Consider the following 20,082-nt stretch of genomic DNA (forward strand, 5'->3'; position numbering starts at 1 on the left):
TTAGACCAAGGCATCTTTAACAAGCGAAATCTGCACACCAGCCCTCCGAGATTTTTCACCCTTGTCCGAGAAGGCTAGGTGTAGATCTTTCCTACCAGAAGGTCAAGGGTGTGGCCGAAAGACAGCAGTAAGAAGGAGCCAAGAAGTAGCAACAGAAAGGCAGCAGAAAGAGTCAGGAGCCCAGAGGAGGGGACAAAGGAGGTGAGGGGGGAGGGGGCAGAAAGTAGAGAAGAAACCAGACGACAGAACATTGCTAGAGAGCAAGATAGGAGGTGAAAGGAGACAATTTTTCCGTCGCTACCAGGATTCGAACCCAGGACCTTTGAATAAAAAAAAGGCAAACACCTTAACCTCTAGGCCACGAGAGCCCCCCCAAAAACATTTTAAAAGTATAATGGCAAAATATGTTTTGGAACCGCCTGACCTACTGAATTATTAAATCTCCCACTTACCCCATATTTTGCAGGCATCTGACATCTGACTTTCTTAACTCAACATGGAATGCACAAAACTATATATAATGGGAACTTTTAAAAACGCAAATGCAAAGAGCCATCTGAACATTGGTATCAGTTTATTGATGACGATATCACACGAGTCCAGTTCTGCAATAGGTTTCAAGACATCAATACTGTGAGTTCTTAGTCACCGAGACCAATGGCCAAGGAAAAAAAAAAAGCAACATTTACCGAATTCCCATTTAGACAGCGTTATCATTAAGTCCTTTCTAAAGTTCACATTCGATTATGATCATAAGAAAAACAAATCGACATGATGGCGTCTCTCGGAATAACAACAAGAGAGGTGGGAGCCATCTGTGTTCAAAGGACTACCGTGAATTTTTGGGTGTGTGAGAAACACTACGATTGTCTCGGTGGTCATGATGGCTGCCTCGATCCCGTTCCTTCGCCAGGCACACGTTTGACCTCGACAGTGACTTTGACCGAGACCGAACGTAATGCTGTCGAGATGATAACTTTGGGTCCTGAGTACTTCCATTTGGAGTCAGTGAACGAGAACTTGAATGTCTAGACCTTTTACTGAGGAAAAAAAAATTATGACATGTGTGAGGAAAAAAAAAATTATGACAAGTGCAAGTCTCACACTAAAAAACTTTGCTATTGAAAACTAAAAGACTGAAAAGAAAACAAGTTTTTCAGATGCAATACAACAATGAAACTTTGCAAGCATTTTCTGCTTTTCAAAGCATGACATGAAGCAAAGGCGAATGAGACGATTTTTAAGTCCATTTCATTCCAACAGATGCAATATACAAAAGACAAAAGTTTTCCTATTTACAATTTTTTTCCTGTTAAACTGAAAAATATAGCCCATTTAACTCTTTTTCTACCAGGCCAAAATCCACCACTGGCCCAGGGCTTTTCCCTGACCTATTTCTACACCACTACCCCGCGAAAGGAAAATGTCAAAACATCCAGCTAAACACACTCAAACCATATCATATGGCCCATCAAACTGAAGGTTAAAAAATAATCTATCAGATGGTGATACAATATTGAAGATTTATTCTTGAAGATTTATTCCAATTATATTAGTTTGGGGTTTGTAAAAGTGATTATGCCATATCGAAGGTGTCATATAAAATCAACAATTTTCCAGCTTTGAAAGGTCATATCTAAACAAGTCCAACAACAGCATCATTCAAACTTCCCAGGAAGTTTACCTCAAGTAATGCAAAGAAATGCTGAAAGTTATGTATGTGTACCTAATATAGAAATGAAAATATGAGACATATACTGAAGTCAGGAGAGTTCTTTTCTTCTCATTTTTACGTTTAGAAGGGGACAAAAAAAGCGCTGAAATGACTGAAAATCGTCTCTCAGTGCTATATTTTCTTTTGCATCTGCTGACAGAAAGTTTATTCTATTATTTTGAAAACTTGGCTCGGTCGAAAATTTCATTACTGGATTGGAATAGATAGTGAGTAACTCGGGCCGTATTTTGCGGCTCTCGGTCCAGCAAGGCAAGGTCCGCGAGCCGCAAATGCGGCTCACGGTAGGGAGACTGTTACACAATTTTAAGAAATATAAAAAAAGACAGATTATAATATTTTATACAATGTGACAGTAACAAAATGCCAGCTACTGGTCTAAAATTACTTCTTTCTGAAGTTTTCACACCATTCTAGTTCTGCAAGTTAAAAAAAAAGGATATAAAGGACAATACTATCAATGAAGACAGAGGTATAAAGAAAGTAAAATGTCACCACCGCGGGAAAAACCTTTTACCAAGCGCCCGCAGTCTGTGCCACTTACGATTTGCTGGCAGTCTCAGACTCAGAGTCACTTTCACTGTCTGCCGACTCCGAGCTGGAGTCACTGGAAGAGGAGGAGGCTGAGCTGGAGCTGTCCGAGTTGAAGCCCGTGGGCTTGCTGAGGTCCACCACCTTGGTCAGCTGAGATACCTCAGGACGCAGCACCTGGGGGGAGGCAGGGTGGGAGGGAGGAGGGAATTGGCAAGCCACATGACAGGCTAGGGGACAACTTAAGTAAAGGAAGGAGGTAGAACAGACATGCAGCTGTTACAGAATGGCATCATGCAGAAGAGTTCAGATGCTACTGGATCGCTAACAACAACAAAGGAAGGAGGTGGTTCAGAGAGAGAGAAAGATAGGAGAAAGAGATGAGGGAGAGAATGAGAGAGAGAAGAGAGAGAGAATGAGAAGAAGAGAATAAGACATAAAAGAGAGAAAGAGAAGAGAGCGTGAAAGTGAAGAGAGATGAGAAAGAGAAGAGAGAGGAGACACAGAGTTAGAGAGAAGAGAATGAGAGAAAAAGAAAGAGAGAGAGAGTAAAAGAGAAGAGAATTGAGAGAAACAGAGTTAGATCTAGATAATAATATGATCTTTTTTTTTTTCATTTAACAAAGAGCTAGATCTAAGTAATCAATGGCACAATTTGTCAGTATTTATCCCCAGAGCTGATTATAATGGAGTACTCTGGTACTTGTACTTATGTTACATTTTTCGGTACTTTTAATGTACTCCAGTACATTTTGAGAACCAGTACTTTACTCTGATACGTGAGACATTTGACAAAAAGTTGTGCCAAGAATATTGGACCGCAGTACAGTACATGTACAATGATGTTTTGCGAATTTGCTTACAACTACAGCAGACCACAAAGTCTTCACTTACCACTATAATCAATTACAACTGAAACTGAGTTCTCAATGTAGATCTAACAATTTTTTAGGCTACCTAAATTTCTGTTAACTTTTTTTTAATGGTGATTTTCGCTTAATGCAACATTGATTCCTTGAGAATTTGTTAATGAAGAATTCAATGCACTTTTCCATTTCTTTGCTGGCCATTTTAATCAATTTTATGTTTTCTTAAGAGCAACTTTGTCTCTTACATTTTCCACTTTGGATACTTTTCCTGTAGAACTTTCCGACCTCTTGGACTGACTTACATTACATTTGATCACATTTTTATATTGTCTTGCCCTAGCATGTTCTATTCATAATATCACTCACTCACTAGTTGCTTGTTTTTTCAATTTCATGGACCATTTCCAAATACGTTCAGTGTGTATATTGAAAGGCTTTGTATACTGTTTACATTTTTAGGAATAAATTATGGTCTAATTTGTCAAACATGCTGGATCTGTTATGCAATATAATGTTTTGCATTAGCACTGAAGGGTTTTAGCAAACTACCAGAAAGTACTCAAAATGTATTCATAAATACTTTTTTAAAAAGTACTTGTACTTAAGTATATTTTACAGGAAAGTACTTAAAATGTACTAAAGTACCTTTTTAAAGGTATTCTAACCCTATCCGTGCATCATGTTTTACTATCGTATCCATACAAAGTGGGGAACTGAGCCGCCACTTTCCAAAGAGGAAATTTGCTCATTAATCCGATCTGTGCGCTTTGCACAGCAGTTAGTCAAAATGATTTTTTGAGAAATACTGAAAGTTTCAAAGAGATCTTCATACTACAAGTATTCTAAAATGTGAAGAATATAAACCCGGGGGTACAAAATAACCCCCAGGGTGTACGGATAGGGTTAACAGCTGTTTATCACCTTTAGAATGCTTTGAATCAAGATCTAGATTTTACACAGATTTTGAAAATTCAGTCCCAAATAAGAAAGCAACATTAACATCGATGCAGCCAGAACACACGGATCTATGAGCCAAAAACGTTTCTTTGAAAACATCCGGAAACTTGGTGCATCGTCCTCAACCACTTTCCCAATATTAATAAACTACAGGCCTCATACTGTTGTCATTTCAACACACTTGCACTTTTATTGCCGACTTTGATTCTACTATTTCTGTCTGCACCAAATATTTACGACAAAACTCCAACTTATCCAACCCATTTCCTACTTCCTTGGCCACCTTGTACAAGCATGGAATTACCATACAGACACGTATAATGCAGACAAATCTCTTCAACTTGAGGTTCTCTCACCGGCGTACCATACAGACTTACCTTCAAAGCTTTCAGCCATTTCTTGGACAGATTTGGGCGGCCACGCACAGTCTTGTGATAGACAATGGGGAAATTCACCACGCTGCAGAAATTCTGAGTAACTGCAATAGTATCGTCCAAGTTGATCACCACATGCCACCAACCTCCAGGGACAAACACCGTCTCGCCAGGTTTTTGCAAAATTTCCAGCTGAAATCATAATCAAATAATACAGTGCAATATTAAACACATTAACAAAATACCACAATACCAAAGATACTAAAACGGACAATTGTAATTTTCCCTAAATGATGGCCTACCCAAACTCCATAAGACTGTAGCAATACCACAACTTTTTTAAAAGATGGGTACGACTAACCTATAAACAACACAAGTACAAAAATCAACAATCCAGAAGTAAAATGCTTTTTACTTTTTCAAAATCAGTCCATAAAAAATAAAAAAGTTATGGCTGTGTACATGTCGGTAATTGTGGGTATTTTGGAGAAAATTCCTAAAGGAATAAAGAGGGGCATACGGCACCAGAATATTGAAAGCCCATAACTTTCACATTTATGAATGGAAAGAGTTGAAAATTCGAGAGGTTATGTTTTTAGGTGCAACAAAACAAAAAATGGAAGAATTGAAGTTGCAATCTTAATACCTTGTTAATTATATGCAAATAAATAATTAAATATGAATATTATTTTAAAAATAAGGCAATATATGGCTTAATAATAAACATAATATACGTCCATTCTGTTACATGCTTACATGACATACATGTATACAAATCTGTGTTTGCAAAGATACGAATTAGAAAATGTTACAAATAAGGTTCTAAATGTTTGATTATGCACTCATTTGAATATATGCGCATAATTAATTAACCAAACTGTAACCAAACAGCTCAGAGAGTGGGAAACTAACCGGTAAATAAATAATATCAAGCTCAGCTTTTTAAAAATCTTATAATAATTGAAACTACATAATATACGCAAATAACTCAAATTGATTATGCGCATGACTAATCAATTACATGGTTATTTTAGCCTAGCGAAGATATGTTCCCACCCCACCCCCCTCCCATAGCATGGAAAAATGCCTTAGAACTACAATATTTCATTAATTCCCATTTGAAGTGTGTATATACAGTTATTATAACATTGTTCTTTCACTTTATCATTGTTATGAGTAAGTAGGCCTACACATGCATAAATCCACAGAAATCTACCAGAGCTATCTTCATTCTGCTTCTGTCAAAAATATTGTAAATACTTGAAGAATGTATTATGCAGTTAACTTGAAGTCTATATCAGCATTAAATTCACGTAAAACTGAAATTCAGCCTGATTATTTGTGACGGCAAATAGGACGAAACCTTCATCACATCAGTGTCTACGAGCACAATGTTTTCCTTGGTATTCAGGCTGATCAAAATACCTGTCCAATCAGTAGCTACGTTTCAACGCAGCCGTGATGTCACAGCGAGATGGCGGCAAGTTTACATGTCTCGCTGCAAGAGTTTCCCATGTGCGGCAGTGTTGCCCTTTTTGGCTTTGCGACCACGCTAAAAACAGGAACGACACCACCTTGAAACTTTCTAGTTTTTAGCTCGATTAAAACACAGAAATCCGCAGAGGCTAGATCCATCTTTCTTCTCATTGATTGCCAAATTTAGGGACGTTTGGTTAATATTTAAGATGGTTCTCAGGGTTCCTGCCATGAACTTCCCATCAAATTCAAGGAGGTTTCAAGGAGAAATTTTTTTAATTCAAGGAGATTTGGTAAAAAAATTCATGACGAAAGCCTATTTTCGAAGGCCTACACTTGTCCGAAAGGAACTAAATCATAGTTTCGACTTTCCTACAAAAACTGTTCCCAGGGTGACTGCCAACCCGGCTTCTCAATTTTCCAGGCGGGGGCAGGGCTCATCCATTCTCCATGGATGACAGTGCATTATTAATTTATATATTATATATAATATATACACACACATACGTGGCACGCACGCATGCAGGTATATTATATCCAGTCAACAACATGATGTCAGTGTGGCACTGGGATACTGTGACTTAGGTATTTCAGTCTGTTCTTACTGATTTATATTTTCCCCTCATCATATTCGCCTATGTTAACTATAAAAAAATGAATCTTGCTTTGAGCCTGAGAAAAGGCCTAGAACCAGAATATCCACTGTCAAGGAACCAGTTTAGGGTGTCAAGGTTTATATAATAAACGTGAAAGACAAAAATTATTGCTCTAGCTCAAAGTAGAGCAATACATGAATGGCTCAAGTAGACCTATTCAGTGTGAGATGTGTAAGAACTGTGGGAGGGCAAGATGCTGTTACACTGAAAATCTGCAAATCTTGAACAGAAAGCTAAAATATAGAATGTACAATCAATGAAACGGGAACCCTTTAGTTACAAAAACTTGGCTTACAAGGTTTGAGTATGATAGATCCCGATTCCACACAAGGCCTGCACCAACACGCACTGTGCAGAGAGCTCTAGATAGTAGTAATCAAAATTCTGAAAAGTAAAATCTGCTTCCAAGTTCAGTTTTTGTCATCTGGTGTTGCCTTCTGTTTTTTTCACTAGTGACAGCACAGGACAAATGAATTATTTTCATGGCGACATAGCGTTTGTAATGCAGAACCTGCATGTTACAAATGTGGGGCTATCAGACTACTATAGGCCCTACCGGCAAATTTCTTGGTGGTAACGAAAGCGAAAGTAGATCTTGATTTTCCCGATCGAGCTTCGATATCGCTCATTCACTTCCATTTGTTCCCGTCATTACCGCCTGTGCGCGGTAACGTACTCTCAGGCCGGTAAAGGCCGAATGGATTATATTATATCACAACCGCGCCCCGCAAAAATGGACTCAAGGACGTTATCAGATTTGGTTTTCAAATATTCGAGAACGTTTATGTATTTTCCCGGTTCTTTCACGGGGAAATTTACAGATTTCTTCAAATTCCCGCTGTATTCCGGGTCTCGGCAATTTTTTTCAAATTTTTGGGCAATTCCAGGGGCCCCCGGGATTCCAGGGGCCCCCGGGATTCCCGGGGCCTGGCAGTCACTCTGTACACGTGTTCCTGTCCGATCTGGCAAAATTCAAGGAGTTTCCAAGAAGATTTTTCCTTGAAAGCAAATTCCAGCAGTTTTCAAGGACTCCTTGAATCCAAGGAGGCCGCGGGAACCCTGGGTTCTGCACCTTCCTAATACGAAGAGTGGCAAAATCACAGTGCCATTCGGCAGGTTTCGGTTTCGCTACCAACCAATCATCTTTCTTCGACAATATCTCGGCTGTCGCTGACGATATCAGAAAAATTTTTCCTTCAATGAATGCCTCAATTTTTTCCACGTGTATTGATATACAATACATGGGGCTGACGCAACGAACAATGCTATAAAATAGCATGTTCCTCGGGTTACCCCTGGCTGGGGCGAGTCTACCGTGTTTTCGCGAGTCTACTGTGTTTTCGCACTGCCGGCGCGGGCGTGTGTATTGGTAAAGACTGTGCAGGCCCTATGGCCCTGCGCACACCAGAACAATTTCCACTCATCATGGTCATCGCACAGCAGCGAGTATGCAAATGAGGCAAATTTTACTGGTTCATCACTCTCCACTGTCAAGTGACTTCATACTTTGCAGCCTTGCAACCAGTGGCAATTTCCCTGTTTAGTGGGCACGGGGCCTAAATGTGGTTTCCTAGTAACATTTTAGAGAACAAATCATCATGTAGGGAAACAAGACACAAAATTACGAACTTACTAAAATAATGAACAAATTGAGCGTGGCCATTACAGATCATCAAACTACACAGCATAAGAACACAAAGCACTGTCAATTTTCTCATTGCAAAGAGTACAAAAATCAAAATTCCCAAAGAAACCCATTCCATTTCAGGTTTAAAAACATATCCAATTATAGCACTAAACTAAAATCTTAAAATGACCATTCTTATGAACTTTCGTAGTGCAAAAATTCTAATGCTATTTCATTTATATGTAATATAGCATCACAGCGTTGCAGTACATCAGCCCGGCAGGTGTGTGCAACTATGAAGACCCAGACGGCCGTCATTTAAGAGCGACGCTACGGACAAGATGGAATAACGAAAAACACAGCTCTACTTTTTTTTGTGTATCATGCAACTTACCGGCTTGAATTGTGGAGGCCAGTCCAGACTTTTGACCTTGGGGAAAATGTGCGTGAACCAAGTGATGGCTTCATCCTTTTGTTTACCGCCCATTTCAGAGGCCACCTTCAAGAGCTCACGTGGAGTGTTGGTCGGAAGGAGGCACCACCTGGAATATAGGAATCAGTGGTCACAATACGCTGAAGAGCATCTGTGGTGTAGCTGTCAGATGGGCTAACATGTATATATATGGATTGTACGAGCATTGTATAAGGTAGTAAAAGTCTCTTTACCTGCACACACTCACACAACATGTATTCCCCCTTTTTTTCCGTCTCAGTTTATCATTACTCGAATGTGTGTTATGTTGTTTGGCATCATGTTACTAACTCAAATTTTTCTCCATCTATCTTTCAATGAAATCCCTCTAAAATTATATCAATAGAAACGGGGTTCAATGTAGAATGTACATGGAGAAATTCATGAGGAAATATTCATAAATAAAAAAGTTATGGGAGGTAGAGTGGGGTCACCCCTCAGCCGCCCTGGTTCTTGGGATTTCCCCTGGCACAGGGACTTATTTACCAGCGGCATTGAAGGGCTTAAACAGGTGGCCACCTGGCACAGTGTCCTTGTAATATAAAAAGAACGTAAGAGGAGAAATGGAAAGTTGTCATTTGTACAGGTGAATGTCTAGAACAGGTGGCCGTTCCTGCATATTCGACCGACTGTATCTTTTCTTTGGAAACGTTCCACAAATAATAAAGGGTTCTAACCAAAGCAAAACTCTATTGCTTGAAAATTATGCAACATAACATAGAGAGTACCAAAGCGATCACACATTTTCCATTTCTGCCTTTACAAAGAAGGCAGCTTTTTGACTAGGATCGCTATATTTTAAAGTACTACTTTTTCTTGTCTGCGATTACAATACTTTCACTTATTTTCAAACGTCCAAATTATATCAGCAAACCTTTTATGTCCAATGACTAGGGAGTTCCAGGCACTAGTTCCCAGGGGGTCTATGTGGATCCCTGTGCCCGACCTTGCCGGTCCCATCACAAACCACCTGAAAATTGAATTGAGACAAGGTACAGTATCACATAAAAGCACAATATATATCAGAAAGGAATTGAAACATAAACAGTGAAGTAAAAGTTTTGTTGGTTCATAGGCACAACTTGATCATAATCAGCTCTAAGATAAGCCAGGGACAGCAGAACAAAACTGTTCATATGCCAAAAAGTACAGTCAAACCTGTGTAAGACGGCCACCCATTGTCAAGGAGAAAAGTGACCGTATAAGACAGGTGGCCGTCTTAGGCACGACTGATCAAGATGAAGGAAACAAACCATTCTCATCTGAGGCCCCAATTAGGCCCCAATCGAAAGTAGCCGCATTGTTGTTGTTTTTGTTGTTGTTGTTGGTGGTGGTGGTGGTTTGTATTTTGTTTGTAATTTTAATTTTGTTGCTGATTTTGCACAATGGTGACAATAAAACGAAATGTATCAGACGAGGAAGACCAAGTGTCATGCATGTTAAAACAAACACATGGGTCGCCGCCACTCGCAGAACGAGCGACGCTTCTGTCACAAGTTCATGTTGACGTCCTTTGTTAGTTTGTTACAGACTGGGTAAACAGTGACCACTCATCTCACTTACGATTTGTGTATGAGTTCTGGGCGGGGCTTATGGGTTATGAGGGATCACACGCTTACCTCACCAGCAGCTGAAAATTGGTAGCTATTGGTCAACAGTGGGAGGGGCCTACGCAACATGATCGGTTGGAGGGACTACCTAACAACAACGACAGATGATTGAATTATGACGGCTCGCCCACAACGCCAGGGGCCAATGCACAATTTATGACAAAACGTAATGGAGTCACTAAGGTGGCCGTCTAAGACAGGTGTTATTGCTTAGTGTGATAGGGGTTGTGTGTTAAAATATGGTGGCCGCGGCCGCATTGGACAGGTGCCCGTTTTACACAGTTAAATTATATAGAAAAAACGCAAGGGGGGAAATGGAAAGTGGCCGTTTGTACGGGTGGCCGTCTTATAGAGGTGGTCGTCAGGGCAGGTTTGACTATAGTTTAAACTTTTCGTAATAATAAAGGCCATTTTCCATCTTCCATATGATAATCGGAAATAAGCAAGAAGACAACACCAGAGCACCCATCAAACACCCCCAAGCGTGTAAATACAAGGGAAAAAAATCAACACTTGAAAGAAAAAGAAGCACATAACAGAGCAGCTTCATTTGTCTGAGCAAAGAGAAGCACATCAACACAAAAGCAGCCCAGCAACTACCCACAGGAGCATTAAATATTCATGTCACTTTCATAATAATAAGTTATATCATTTATATAGTGCGGTATCCATTCAGAAATAAGTTCCACATGGCGTACAGCTGTTATTTACACAAAAATCCATATACAGCAGACAAGGCGTCACAAGGGACAATTGAGACGAAGCTAGGGATAAGCCCATATGATCAACACAACAAAAGTCAACTAAACCATGGGAAAACAGCACACCTCCACATGAGCATGAATAGAATGAGGATGGCCAGATTGATCGATTTAATGCAACATTTAAGTTATGCCTACATATTAATAATAAATGACATTTATTAGTGCTCAACCCCGGTCTGAGCGCTTTACAATACAGTACAACGTACAACAGTAACATAAAACGTTGTGTTCTGACTAAAGAAAATTACTCCAAATATTCATCTTATTAATTTAAAAACAGAAACGACTTCAGCTAACATTAGAAAGAATCAAAAGATTTTATCTCTCTTAAAGTACTTGGTAAAGCATTTCAGATCTTGAAGCCTTTGGTATTCAAATGCCCTTTCAAACATTGTTTTAAGTTTCATAGATGGTAAGATAAATTTCTCTTTGTCAGCTGATGACCTTAAACTGCGAGTTGGAATGTACAGTCTTAACAGATTTGATAAATATGATGGGGCATTATCATTCAAATATTTGTGACATAGGGAGGCCAACTTGTACACAATCCTTTTCTCAACAGGAAGCCAATGCAAAGTTCGTAAAAGAGGTTTAGCAGAGTCTCCCTTTCTTTTCCGTAAAACTAAACGTGCAGCATTGTTTTGGACAGTCTGAAGTCTTTTAACTTTCTCCAGTGATATTCCTGATACAATAAGTTACAATAAGGAGTTACAATAATCGAGTTTTGATAAAATTAAGCTATAAAAATAAGAAAGAGATGGGAGAAAAAAACAAAAACAACCATGTTGCACTAAGCTCTTCAGTACCGGTACGATGAAGCTCTTACCTGTATGGGGGGCGTCTGTGCTCCCCGGCATACTTGAATAAATCATCACGGAAGTATTTGGGCACTTCATAATCTTCTAAAAGTCTACGGCGTTTTGGGTGCTGCAACAATTCAAAAAGTTGATGTGAAAGTGCTGCATTTACGACCTGGAACCACAGGCCTTCATTACAGGCAAAAAAAAATTAGGCCTAATGATATGTTCTGTTCAAAACAATCTAGTATTGCTAGTTAGACTGGCGGCAATTTAGAAATCAAGCCAGTTTTCTCTCAGCCCTTCTGCCGATCAGGCAAACCAGAGAGAAAGAAAGAAAGAGACAAAGAGAAAGTCACACAAATACTGTCTAGAAAGAGAGTCCATATAGAGACAAGACTTCAGTACTTAGCTGCACAGGTGATGACATGTAAAACAATCACCCTGAACAAATTATGCCAAACTATATTAAGGATTGCAGTCTTCTTTCTTCTCACTTATCTTTAAGTGGACATCCCCTGTCTCTAGTGCGAAGGCTGCTGTTTGCAGCAGATCCTCCAGGCCTGTGTAGAGTTTTTGGGGCCCCCCTGCCCAGGGTTGGAACAGTATTTCCCTCTAACTGCTTCATGCATTGGGCAAGCTTGTAGTATATGATTTGAGGATTACAGTGGCATATCACAGACTACCACATATGTCATCTGTACCAGTATAACATCTACTGCACTTCCCAGGAAGAAGGCACAAAAAACACACAAGCATGACTTACCTCACCGTAGTTGCTATCAAAGATGTACAGCGGGCTGTCATCCTTCGTGTGTTTCATGTACTCTACAAAATACTTCAGTTTGATTTTCACAGAATAGCCTTCATCGTCCTCACCACATTTGAAGCGTTGGTTTCTGTATTTTTTAGCAAGGCGCTGAAAACATGACAATTCACTTTGAGCATATATATACGGAGTCAAATTTCAAAAAGTAAAAACAAGATAAACATAGACAAAATTATTGTCATAGAGCTATGAAAAAAAAAACCAAAGATTAACATTAAAAAATATACGGGTCTATCAAAGGTGCCCCTAGAACAACAATCAGTTACAAAAATTGGCACTTCCAGAAAATGATTCTCTGTGTGTGGTCGTGGGGATTTGCTGGAAAGTCTTATTTTGTGAACACCCTCTGGTTGTTTCTGTCAGCCTGTCATGCTTTTCCCCAGTACTGCATAACCTGTAGTACCAATAAGCCTCTCTTTACCCCAATTTAATCTTCCACAAGAAAAGATAAAACATAAAATATAACAGTAGAGTGCTGATCATGCTAATGCAAATATAGCAATTCAATCAGGCCTAACAACAAGGGATCACATTGAATCATTAATCTGTTTCTACATGACTCTTCTTCTGTTTTCCGTTTACTAAACTAGACCCCAGGTGGAGTTATCTTCAAAGTGCATTCAAACCTGCTCTAACAGCCACCTTTTTTAAATGTAGTAAAAGTTTTAGGGCACTTGCAACACAATAAGGTCATATAAGTGCAAAAGATTAGAGGTGTTACAAGAGAGTAACAAACACAAAAAAGAAAGAGGGGAGATAGAGACAATAGATTTAATATATGAAAGAAGAAGCAAACTACACAAGAGCACCCACCAACCACCCACTAACAGCCACCTATCAAAGACAATCATCTCCCCCCCCCCCCCCTTGCATTTATTCTTTTCTATAATGACATCTAAAATGACTACTTTTCTCCATGACAATCAGTGTTCATCATGGACAGGTTTGACTGACTTACATCTCCAGTGTCCAGAGACACTAGATTTATCTTTTTTTAACATTTCGCCATTTTACATTTACCCAACAGAACACAGCATCCCGTTTTTTAAGCAGCCTTACGTACCATACTAGTTTAAACGGAGAAGAGTTTTTAGTTCTTGTTTCAGATTCATTTTGAACTTTGGTGCATTCATTTTTTTCAAAGCTCAGCAATCAACCTTTGTAGATTCACTCTTTTTCAACTTTCAACTACTAAAGTGTCTAAAAGTTCTGCAAAGAGACGGGAATTTGTTTTTCTCTTAAAATAATATTTAAAAAGATAGGCTGTCAATCCTATCTACCATGGGATAGGACCAGGTTCAGGGAAACTTAGAAAAATAAAAAACCCTAGTCTTACAACTTAAAAAAATATTTAAAGATAATTCCAGCAGCAACTTTTACTCCTCCCCATTCAGACTTTCCAGAGAATCTAATTCAGCGCAATACCCTTGGGTTCCACTTGTAGGAGGCTGCCCAGTCAGTCTGGCAGTTGGTGATGACCACAGGTGTGTATGTTTTCTCATACTTTTCCTGGAACTCTTCTATGCTCAACTGACTGGCATCCACTCTTTCCACATTATCAGAGACAGTACTTTTGCTGAGGTCAAACCTCTCTGCATAATTGTGTTTATGCCATCCATGGGATTCTTCATAGAGTTCTGTTGAAGAAAGAGAAAGCTGAGTTAAAGTCAAAGGCACAATATGCATTTCCTTCAACTGTCAGTATCCCAGTTAAGAGGAACAAAACTATGTTGTTTTCATTTTTCCTTTGTCTGATCAGACACACAAGGCTCCTAATCTCATGTTATTATTATTCATTACAAAGCAAAAGAAACATATTCTAACTCATCATCCATTTTCGATAGGTATAGTACTTGATGAACATATAACCCACAAAATCAATTCAATTTAACAACTTTCATGTCTTCTGTGTCTGCTCAGAAAACTAAACACAACCATTGTGCACATTTGAAAGTTATAAGTTATAGACTAATCAGTCCAAGATATGAGAACATCTCTATGTTAAGAATATAGACAAAAGTCAATATAATAGCATAACTATCTGAATGAACAGCACAACTACTAACAATTTGGTAAGGCTTGTGAATTCTAAGCAGCAATGGTGCGAGTCAAATCTAAACAGAAAAGGAGCGAGCCAATGATTACTCTGCATTCACTATCTACCTCCAGCTCACATGCGACCAATATCTTATAAAATATAAAATGGGGTCAAGAGTGTATTTTACATGTATAACAATGTCAAGCAATGTCAAAAGACATGTCTTTGGGGTTTTTTTAAAAGTAGGTTTCTACCCACCATGGAAACAATTTAGATCATTTTGGAGTTAGTGGGCTTCAACCCTGCCTGGGCTGAGAGAGATCAAATGTACCAGCAGAAAGACTGAGATCTCTACATACACTGGTGAAGGGCCTACTGTTACAATACAGATGGGGGTCAATAGTGTAGTGTCTAAAAAGGTGGTTATTCAGGAGTACATGGAGTATCCTTGCTAGATACTTTATTCCCAGCTCAAAACAGGGCACTGCACTCCAGCAACCATGCACAATCATGACAATGGTGTACTTGTTATGAGTTTGCTGATTTGTTGTTTCAATTGCACATATAAATGCTTTGCATCCCTTTAACAAGATACATTTCTTTATTTTAAAGGAAGAAAAAGCAGTACATGTATATCACTATTAATTCATTTTTAAAAAATATGTTTAAGACAAGTTATGGGTAAAGAAGGGCATAAACTACATAGCTGGTTACATTTTGAAAAAAATTGTAAGTCCGTATTTAAAGAAGCACGCGGTCTGAACTTTTCCTATCATTACAACAACAAAAAATTGGTCTCAGAAAAATCCATGGTCGAGTCTGTATGAGCATATAAAACAAAGGAAGTGCGTATTTGCAATTAGTGCCAGTGCTAAATAAAATGCCGCTTGTGATTAGCGCCAGCGCTAAATAAAACGCAGTGTGTTATATGAAGCTTAATCGACCTTTCGTTGTTGGAAGTTCTGATGGCCGAAGGGACAGAGCGTCTGCATTAGAAGCCAAACTATTATTTTATGAGCGTGGGTTAAAATTCCGGTCCTTGAAATTTTGTTTGGGTTTTTTTGGCCTCTTCTCGACTGACCAACAAATTTTTCCCATAATTATAACTTATTGCTTTGTAGTTTTTTTATGTGGTGATGAAGCATGCACATTCTGGTTCTGTCCCCAAGAGGAGCTCTGTACAAAGTAAGCCTTAGTACAGTCTATACTTTTCCTTTCACCAATTTAGGTCTGGTTTAAGTTCAATAGTGGTCTGTGAGTCTAATTTTTAAAAATGTTTATTATAGGCTCAGGAGAAGAAAACAAAAAAACCTCCCGCGACCGGGATTCGATGCCACGCTTGGAAGCACTGAACATTAGACTTAGAGAACGTAGACAGCTTGTATACGTTCTCTAGGCCTAACTTAAAGATAATATTATTGTTATGTAGATCTATTGTATGACGACACCGCGGACAGGAAATATTGCTTATACCGAGTTGCACAGTCTTGTTATTGTTATCCAAGTGTCTTTCTACTTACTTGCTCAAACTCAAATGATTATGAGAGATGAACAAGACTACGTCTAGTCTACTTTTGTGCAAACAATGTTAGAAACAATTGTTAGATCTAATCTAGATCTATCCAATATTGATCGGAATAAGACGTCATAAAAAAAGGAGTCAAATCCTAGGAGGTTTATCAAGAAACTGAGAAAGCTTCCAAAATTCAGGCAAAACTACAATATTATTTGCATGGGAGCTATTCAGAACGCGGCGTTGCAAATAGCACCTGCCTAAAACAAAAATAATGACAGAAACCAAAAAAAAAAAAAAGGAGAAAAATTCACAAACCTGGTCGTGCTCTTGATTTTGCCTCCCTCACTCGCTTACGAGTTCTGTGTTCCATAGACTATAGTGCACTCTCGCCCTCACTATATTCTGGGTGTTCTACAGAAAGAGAGTAGAAGATAGAAAATAAATAATTTAGCTAGATAATGAAACACTGTTGTCCTCTCAAGGACAACTACTCCAACATGATTCATCCTCCATGGTCAGGAAAATGGTATGCCTCATCAAATAAAGAAAATAGTCCCTTTTTGCTTTCACTCCCGCACACAGATGCAATGCTTTGGGGTCAAACTGCAGTCATTGTTTGCTGCAGATCACAATTACAAAGCTACTAAAACTGTCTCCAATCAATTATTTTCAAGAAAATTTCAAACCTAACTGCAAAACATCGAATTATCATTTATGGTTGGGGGGGGGGGGGTTTACTGCCCTGAAACCCCCTGAATGGTCCAGAACGTGCAAATTACTTCACGGTTAGGCTTAGTGTAATAGCTCAATTAAAAACCATCAAATATTTAAAAAACTATTAATTAATTTGCGATGGAAGTGGAGTTGATATTTGTGTTCAGCACATCAATATATAATATAATATATAGAAGACGGACAACTGGTAGGTAAGTGTGAGACAGGAGGGAAAGTAAAAGAATGAAAACGATCTTGTCATGTTATTGATCATCCACACCGATAGACATTCCGAAATTAGGAAAAACAGGTCTTGTTTCACACCGGGTGAGAATAGCCAACGCTGGCAAGTCTCATCCGGGGTGAGAGGTCGATCGTATTTTTATTCTCACCCCGGGTGAGGATAGCCACTCCCTGCCTAAGTACAATCCAGCCAGATCTAGAATCGAGAGTAGATTTAGAGCCCCCGAACGGCATACCGTCACCTTAGTGTTTTGTGATGACTATTTCCGGTAGAGAACTTTTGAATTACCATAACTTCGGCTCTTTCAAAAACATCGACCCAAAATTTCATTTAGTTGAGAGGCCAGCCTTTCCTGTCGGTGTGGGGTTAAGTTTTTAGTCAGATAGTGTATTTATAAAAAAGACCCCCAACCGAGACTTGATGCATGTCATGGCATGTAGTAGTAGTAGTATAAGGTTTTACGGCGCTCGCAACTGCTAAGGTCATATGAGCGCGACGATATGTAGTAGTAGTAGTATAAGGTTTTACGGCGCTCGCAACTGCTAAGGTCATATGAGCGCGCGTGTCATGGCATGTACCCCATACCGTCACCCCCTACACCCCATACCAGCACACTCAAATTGAAGCACAACTTGGCGTTTAAAAATAGGAAAGAAGTAAAGACGAACTCCTTTTGTACAGTGGGCCAAAGACAGAACTAAAGTTTATTGACATACTAAAAAGAACAACCACCAGAACAGACTCACATACATCTTCCTCACACATAGGTACATGAATGCTTCATTTTACGCTGCCTCACATATCACAACAAACTCACTTGAACATCTTTTACTCACACACAAGTACATGAATGCTTCATTTTACTCTTCCACATGTATCACAACAAGCTCACATGAACATCTTACTCACACACATACATGATGAGAATACTTCACTTTACTCTTCCACACATATCACATGAACATCTTACTCCCACTCAGGACACACAAACGTAAAATGCTTTAGTTCACTCTTTGACATCTCGCTCAACACAGCACTCTGTCAACCACAACGCCCCTTATGATACAATCACAACTCACACATGTCACAACACACCCATCCATCTTTCTCACCCTACCACCCACAAGTATAACACGGATTCGGATTTCTCAAAACACTCTTATCTGCGGAGCGGTCATCGTCGTAAACCAATCCCACCTCCTTTTCATCCTCTTCCTCCTCCTCACTCTCTCCTTTTCTTCTCTTTTGCTTCATCATCTTTTTTGCCTGTACTTTCCTCTTCCTTCCCTTTTACTCCCACTTCATTTCCCTGTTGTTTCTTCTTCTTCCCTGCTCTCTGCTTCTCCAACTTCGTTAACTTTTCCCCTCTTTTCTCTTCTTCCTTCTCCACCCTTTTCTCTTCCTCTTTTCCACTTCCTTTTTCTTCTCTTCTTCCAATTTCTTCGCCTTCTCCCATGACCATGCTTTGTGCTTTGCCCCTAAAACATACTTTAAAGGGGCCTGAGCCCGCTTCTCTGTGTTGAGTTCCAGCTTGCTGGTACGGGCAGGTTGACGAACGAGGGGGCAGGAATGAGTTGATTGTACAAATCAAGGTAATAATAATAATAGATAATAGATAGATAGCATTTGTATAGTGCATATCCCCGCTCAACAGCAGGCTCTATGCGCTTTACACTATATTACTTTCTGTATGCCCCCTCGTTCTCCTTAGGTTTGATTTTGTGCCTATGGCAATGGCCGACCCAATTCATGTCTGATGCCATCCATCAAAAAGAGGAACCAACCATCTTGTGATCCATGATCTTTGTCCCTACGCGAAAGAGGATGAAAAAAGGAAAAAATGAGGAAATGCTAGATCTAATCTAGATTATTTCCATCCTTCTTTTGAAACGCCCTGTAATAATATTTAATATTCACACATCCTGTGCGAATATAATTTCATAGTATTCACACACCCTGTGCGAATATAATTTCATAGTATTCACACACCCTGTGCGAATATAATTTCATAGTATTCACACACCCTGTGCGAATATAATTTATGAATAGTATTCACACACCCTGTGCGAATAACATTTCATAGTATTTACACAGTATTCACACACCCTGTGCGAATATAATTTCATAGTATTCACACACCCTGTGCAAATAACATTTCATAGTATTCACACACCCTGTGCGAATAACATTTCATAGTATTCACACAGTATTCACACACCCTATAGTCTATAGTGACGGCATCAGATACATCCCTCAAAAATTGCACCCCATACCGTCACCCCCCACCCCCCCCCTACCGGCACCAATTGTTATAACAAAGAGCAGCGAATGGTTTGTGGCGGTAACTAGACACCTTGTTTGGGAATTTAACGTGCTAAAGTATAAGATCACCAACACTTCCATCTTTGGTACCATGCGGTTGGCTATACTTAGTCTAGATCTAGATCTATGTCATGTAGTCACGTAATCGGAGGGGTATCCTGGTCTGACGTCAAACAAGATAGTCGCCTTACCTAAAAATAGTTTGAATCTGTCTACATTTAATCGCATGTTAGATCTAGGGGTAGGGGCAGATCTAGGGGTAGGGGTAGGGTTAGGTTAGGGTTAGTAGATCTAGGGTTTGGGATATTAGGATAGTAGGGTTAGGGTTAGATAAAGGCCTCTTCTTTCTTGTGTTTGATTGGGTGGTCGCTCGTTACGGAAGTCCTCCCAGTCTGCAGGCCGTCCCTACCTTGAGACTGATGAAAGTTCAACACCCTAGCGTTCAGTTCCTGAAAAGTTCTTCCCTGTCCTGACCACTGAATAGTCAAATTAAATCACAAGAGAACCTGGCGTTTGAGACTCAGACAGGCAATATAAACTTGCCAGATTTTGTT

At 39.4% G+C, this 20,082-nt stretch overlaps 1 protein-coding gene across 1 annotated transcript; it reads right to left on the bottom strand.

The window, feature by feature from the left end:
• Nucleotides 1-557: 557 nt before the first annotated feature.
• On the bottom strand, nt 558-20,082 carry LOC101860125 (bifunctional arginine demethylase and lysyl-hydroxylase JMJD6-A). The gene is made up of 10 exons (XM_005108954.3): nt 19,938-20,082; nt 16,564-16,659; nt 14,120-14,331; nt 12,632-12,784; nt 11,895-11,995; nt 9,569-9,664; nt 8,617-8,764; nt 4,467-4,655; nt 2,277-2,440; nt 558-1,040 (listed from the first exon to the last, which is right to left on the bottom strand). The coding sequence occupies exons 2-10, from the start codon at nt 16,616-16,618 to the stop codon at nt 830-832; spliced, it is 1,329 nt and encodes a 442-aa protein (XP_005109011.1). The 5' UTR covers nt 16,619-16,659; nt 19,938-20,082; the 3' UTR covers nt 558-829.

This window comes from Aplysia californica, unplaced genomic scaffold (assembly GCF_000002075.1).
Source record: "Aplysia californica isolate F4 #8 unplaced genomic scaffold, AplCal3.0 scaffold00738, whole genome shotgun sequence".
Lineage (NCBI taxonomy): Eukaryota > Metazoa > Mollusca > Gastropoda > Aplysiida > Aplysiidae > Aplysia > Aplysia californica.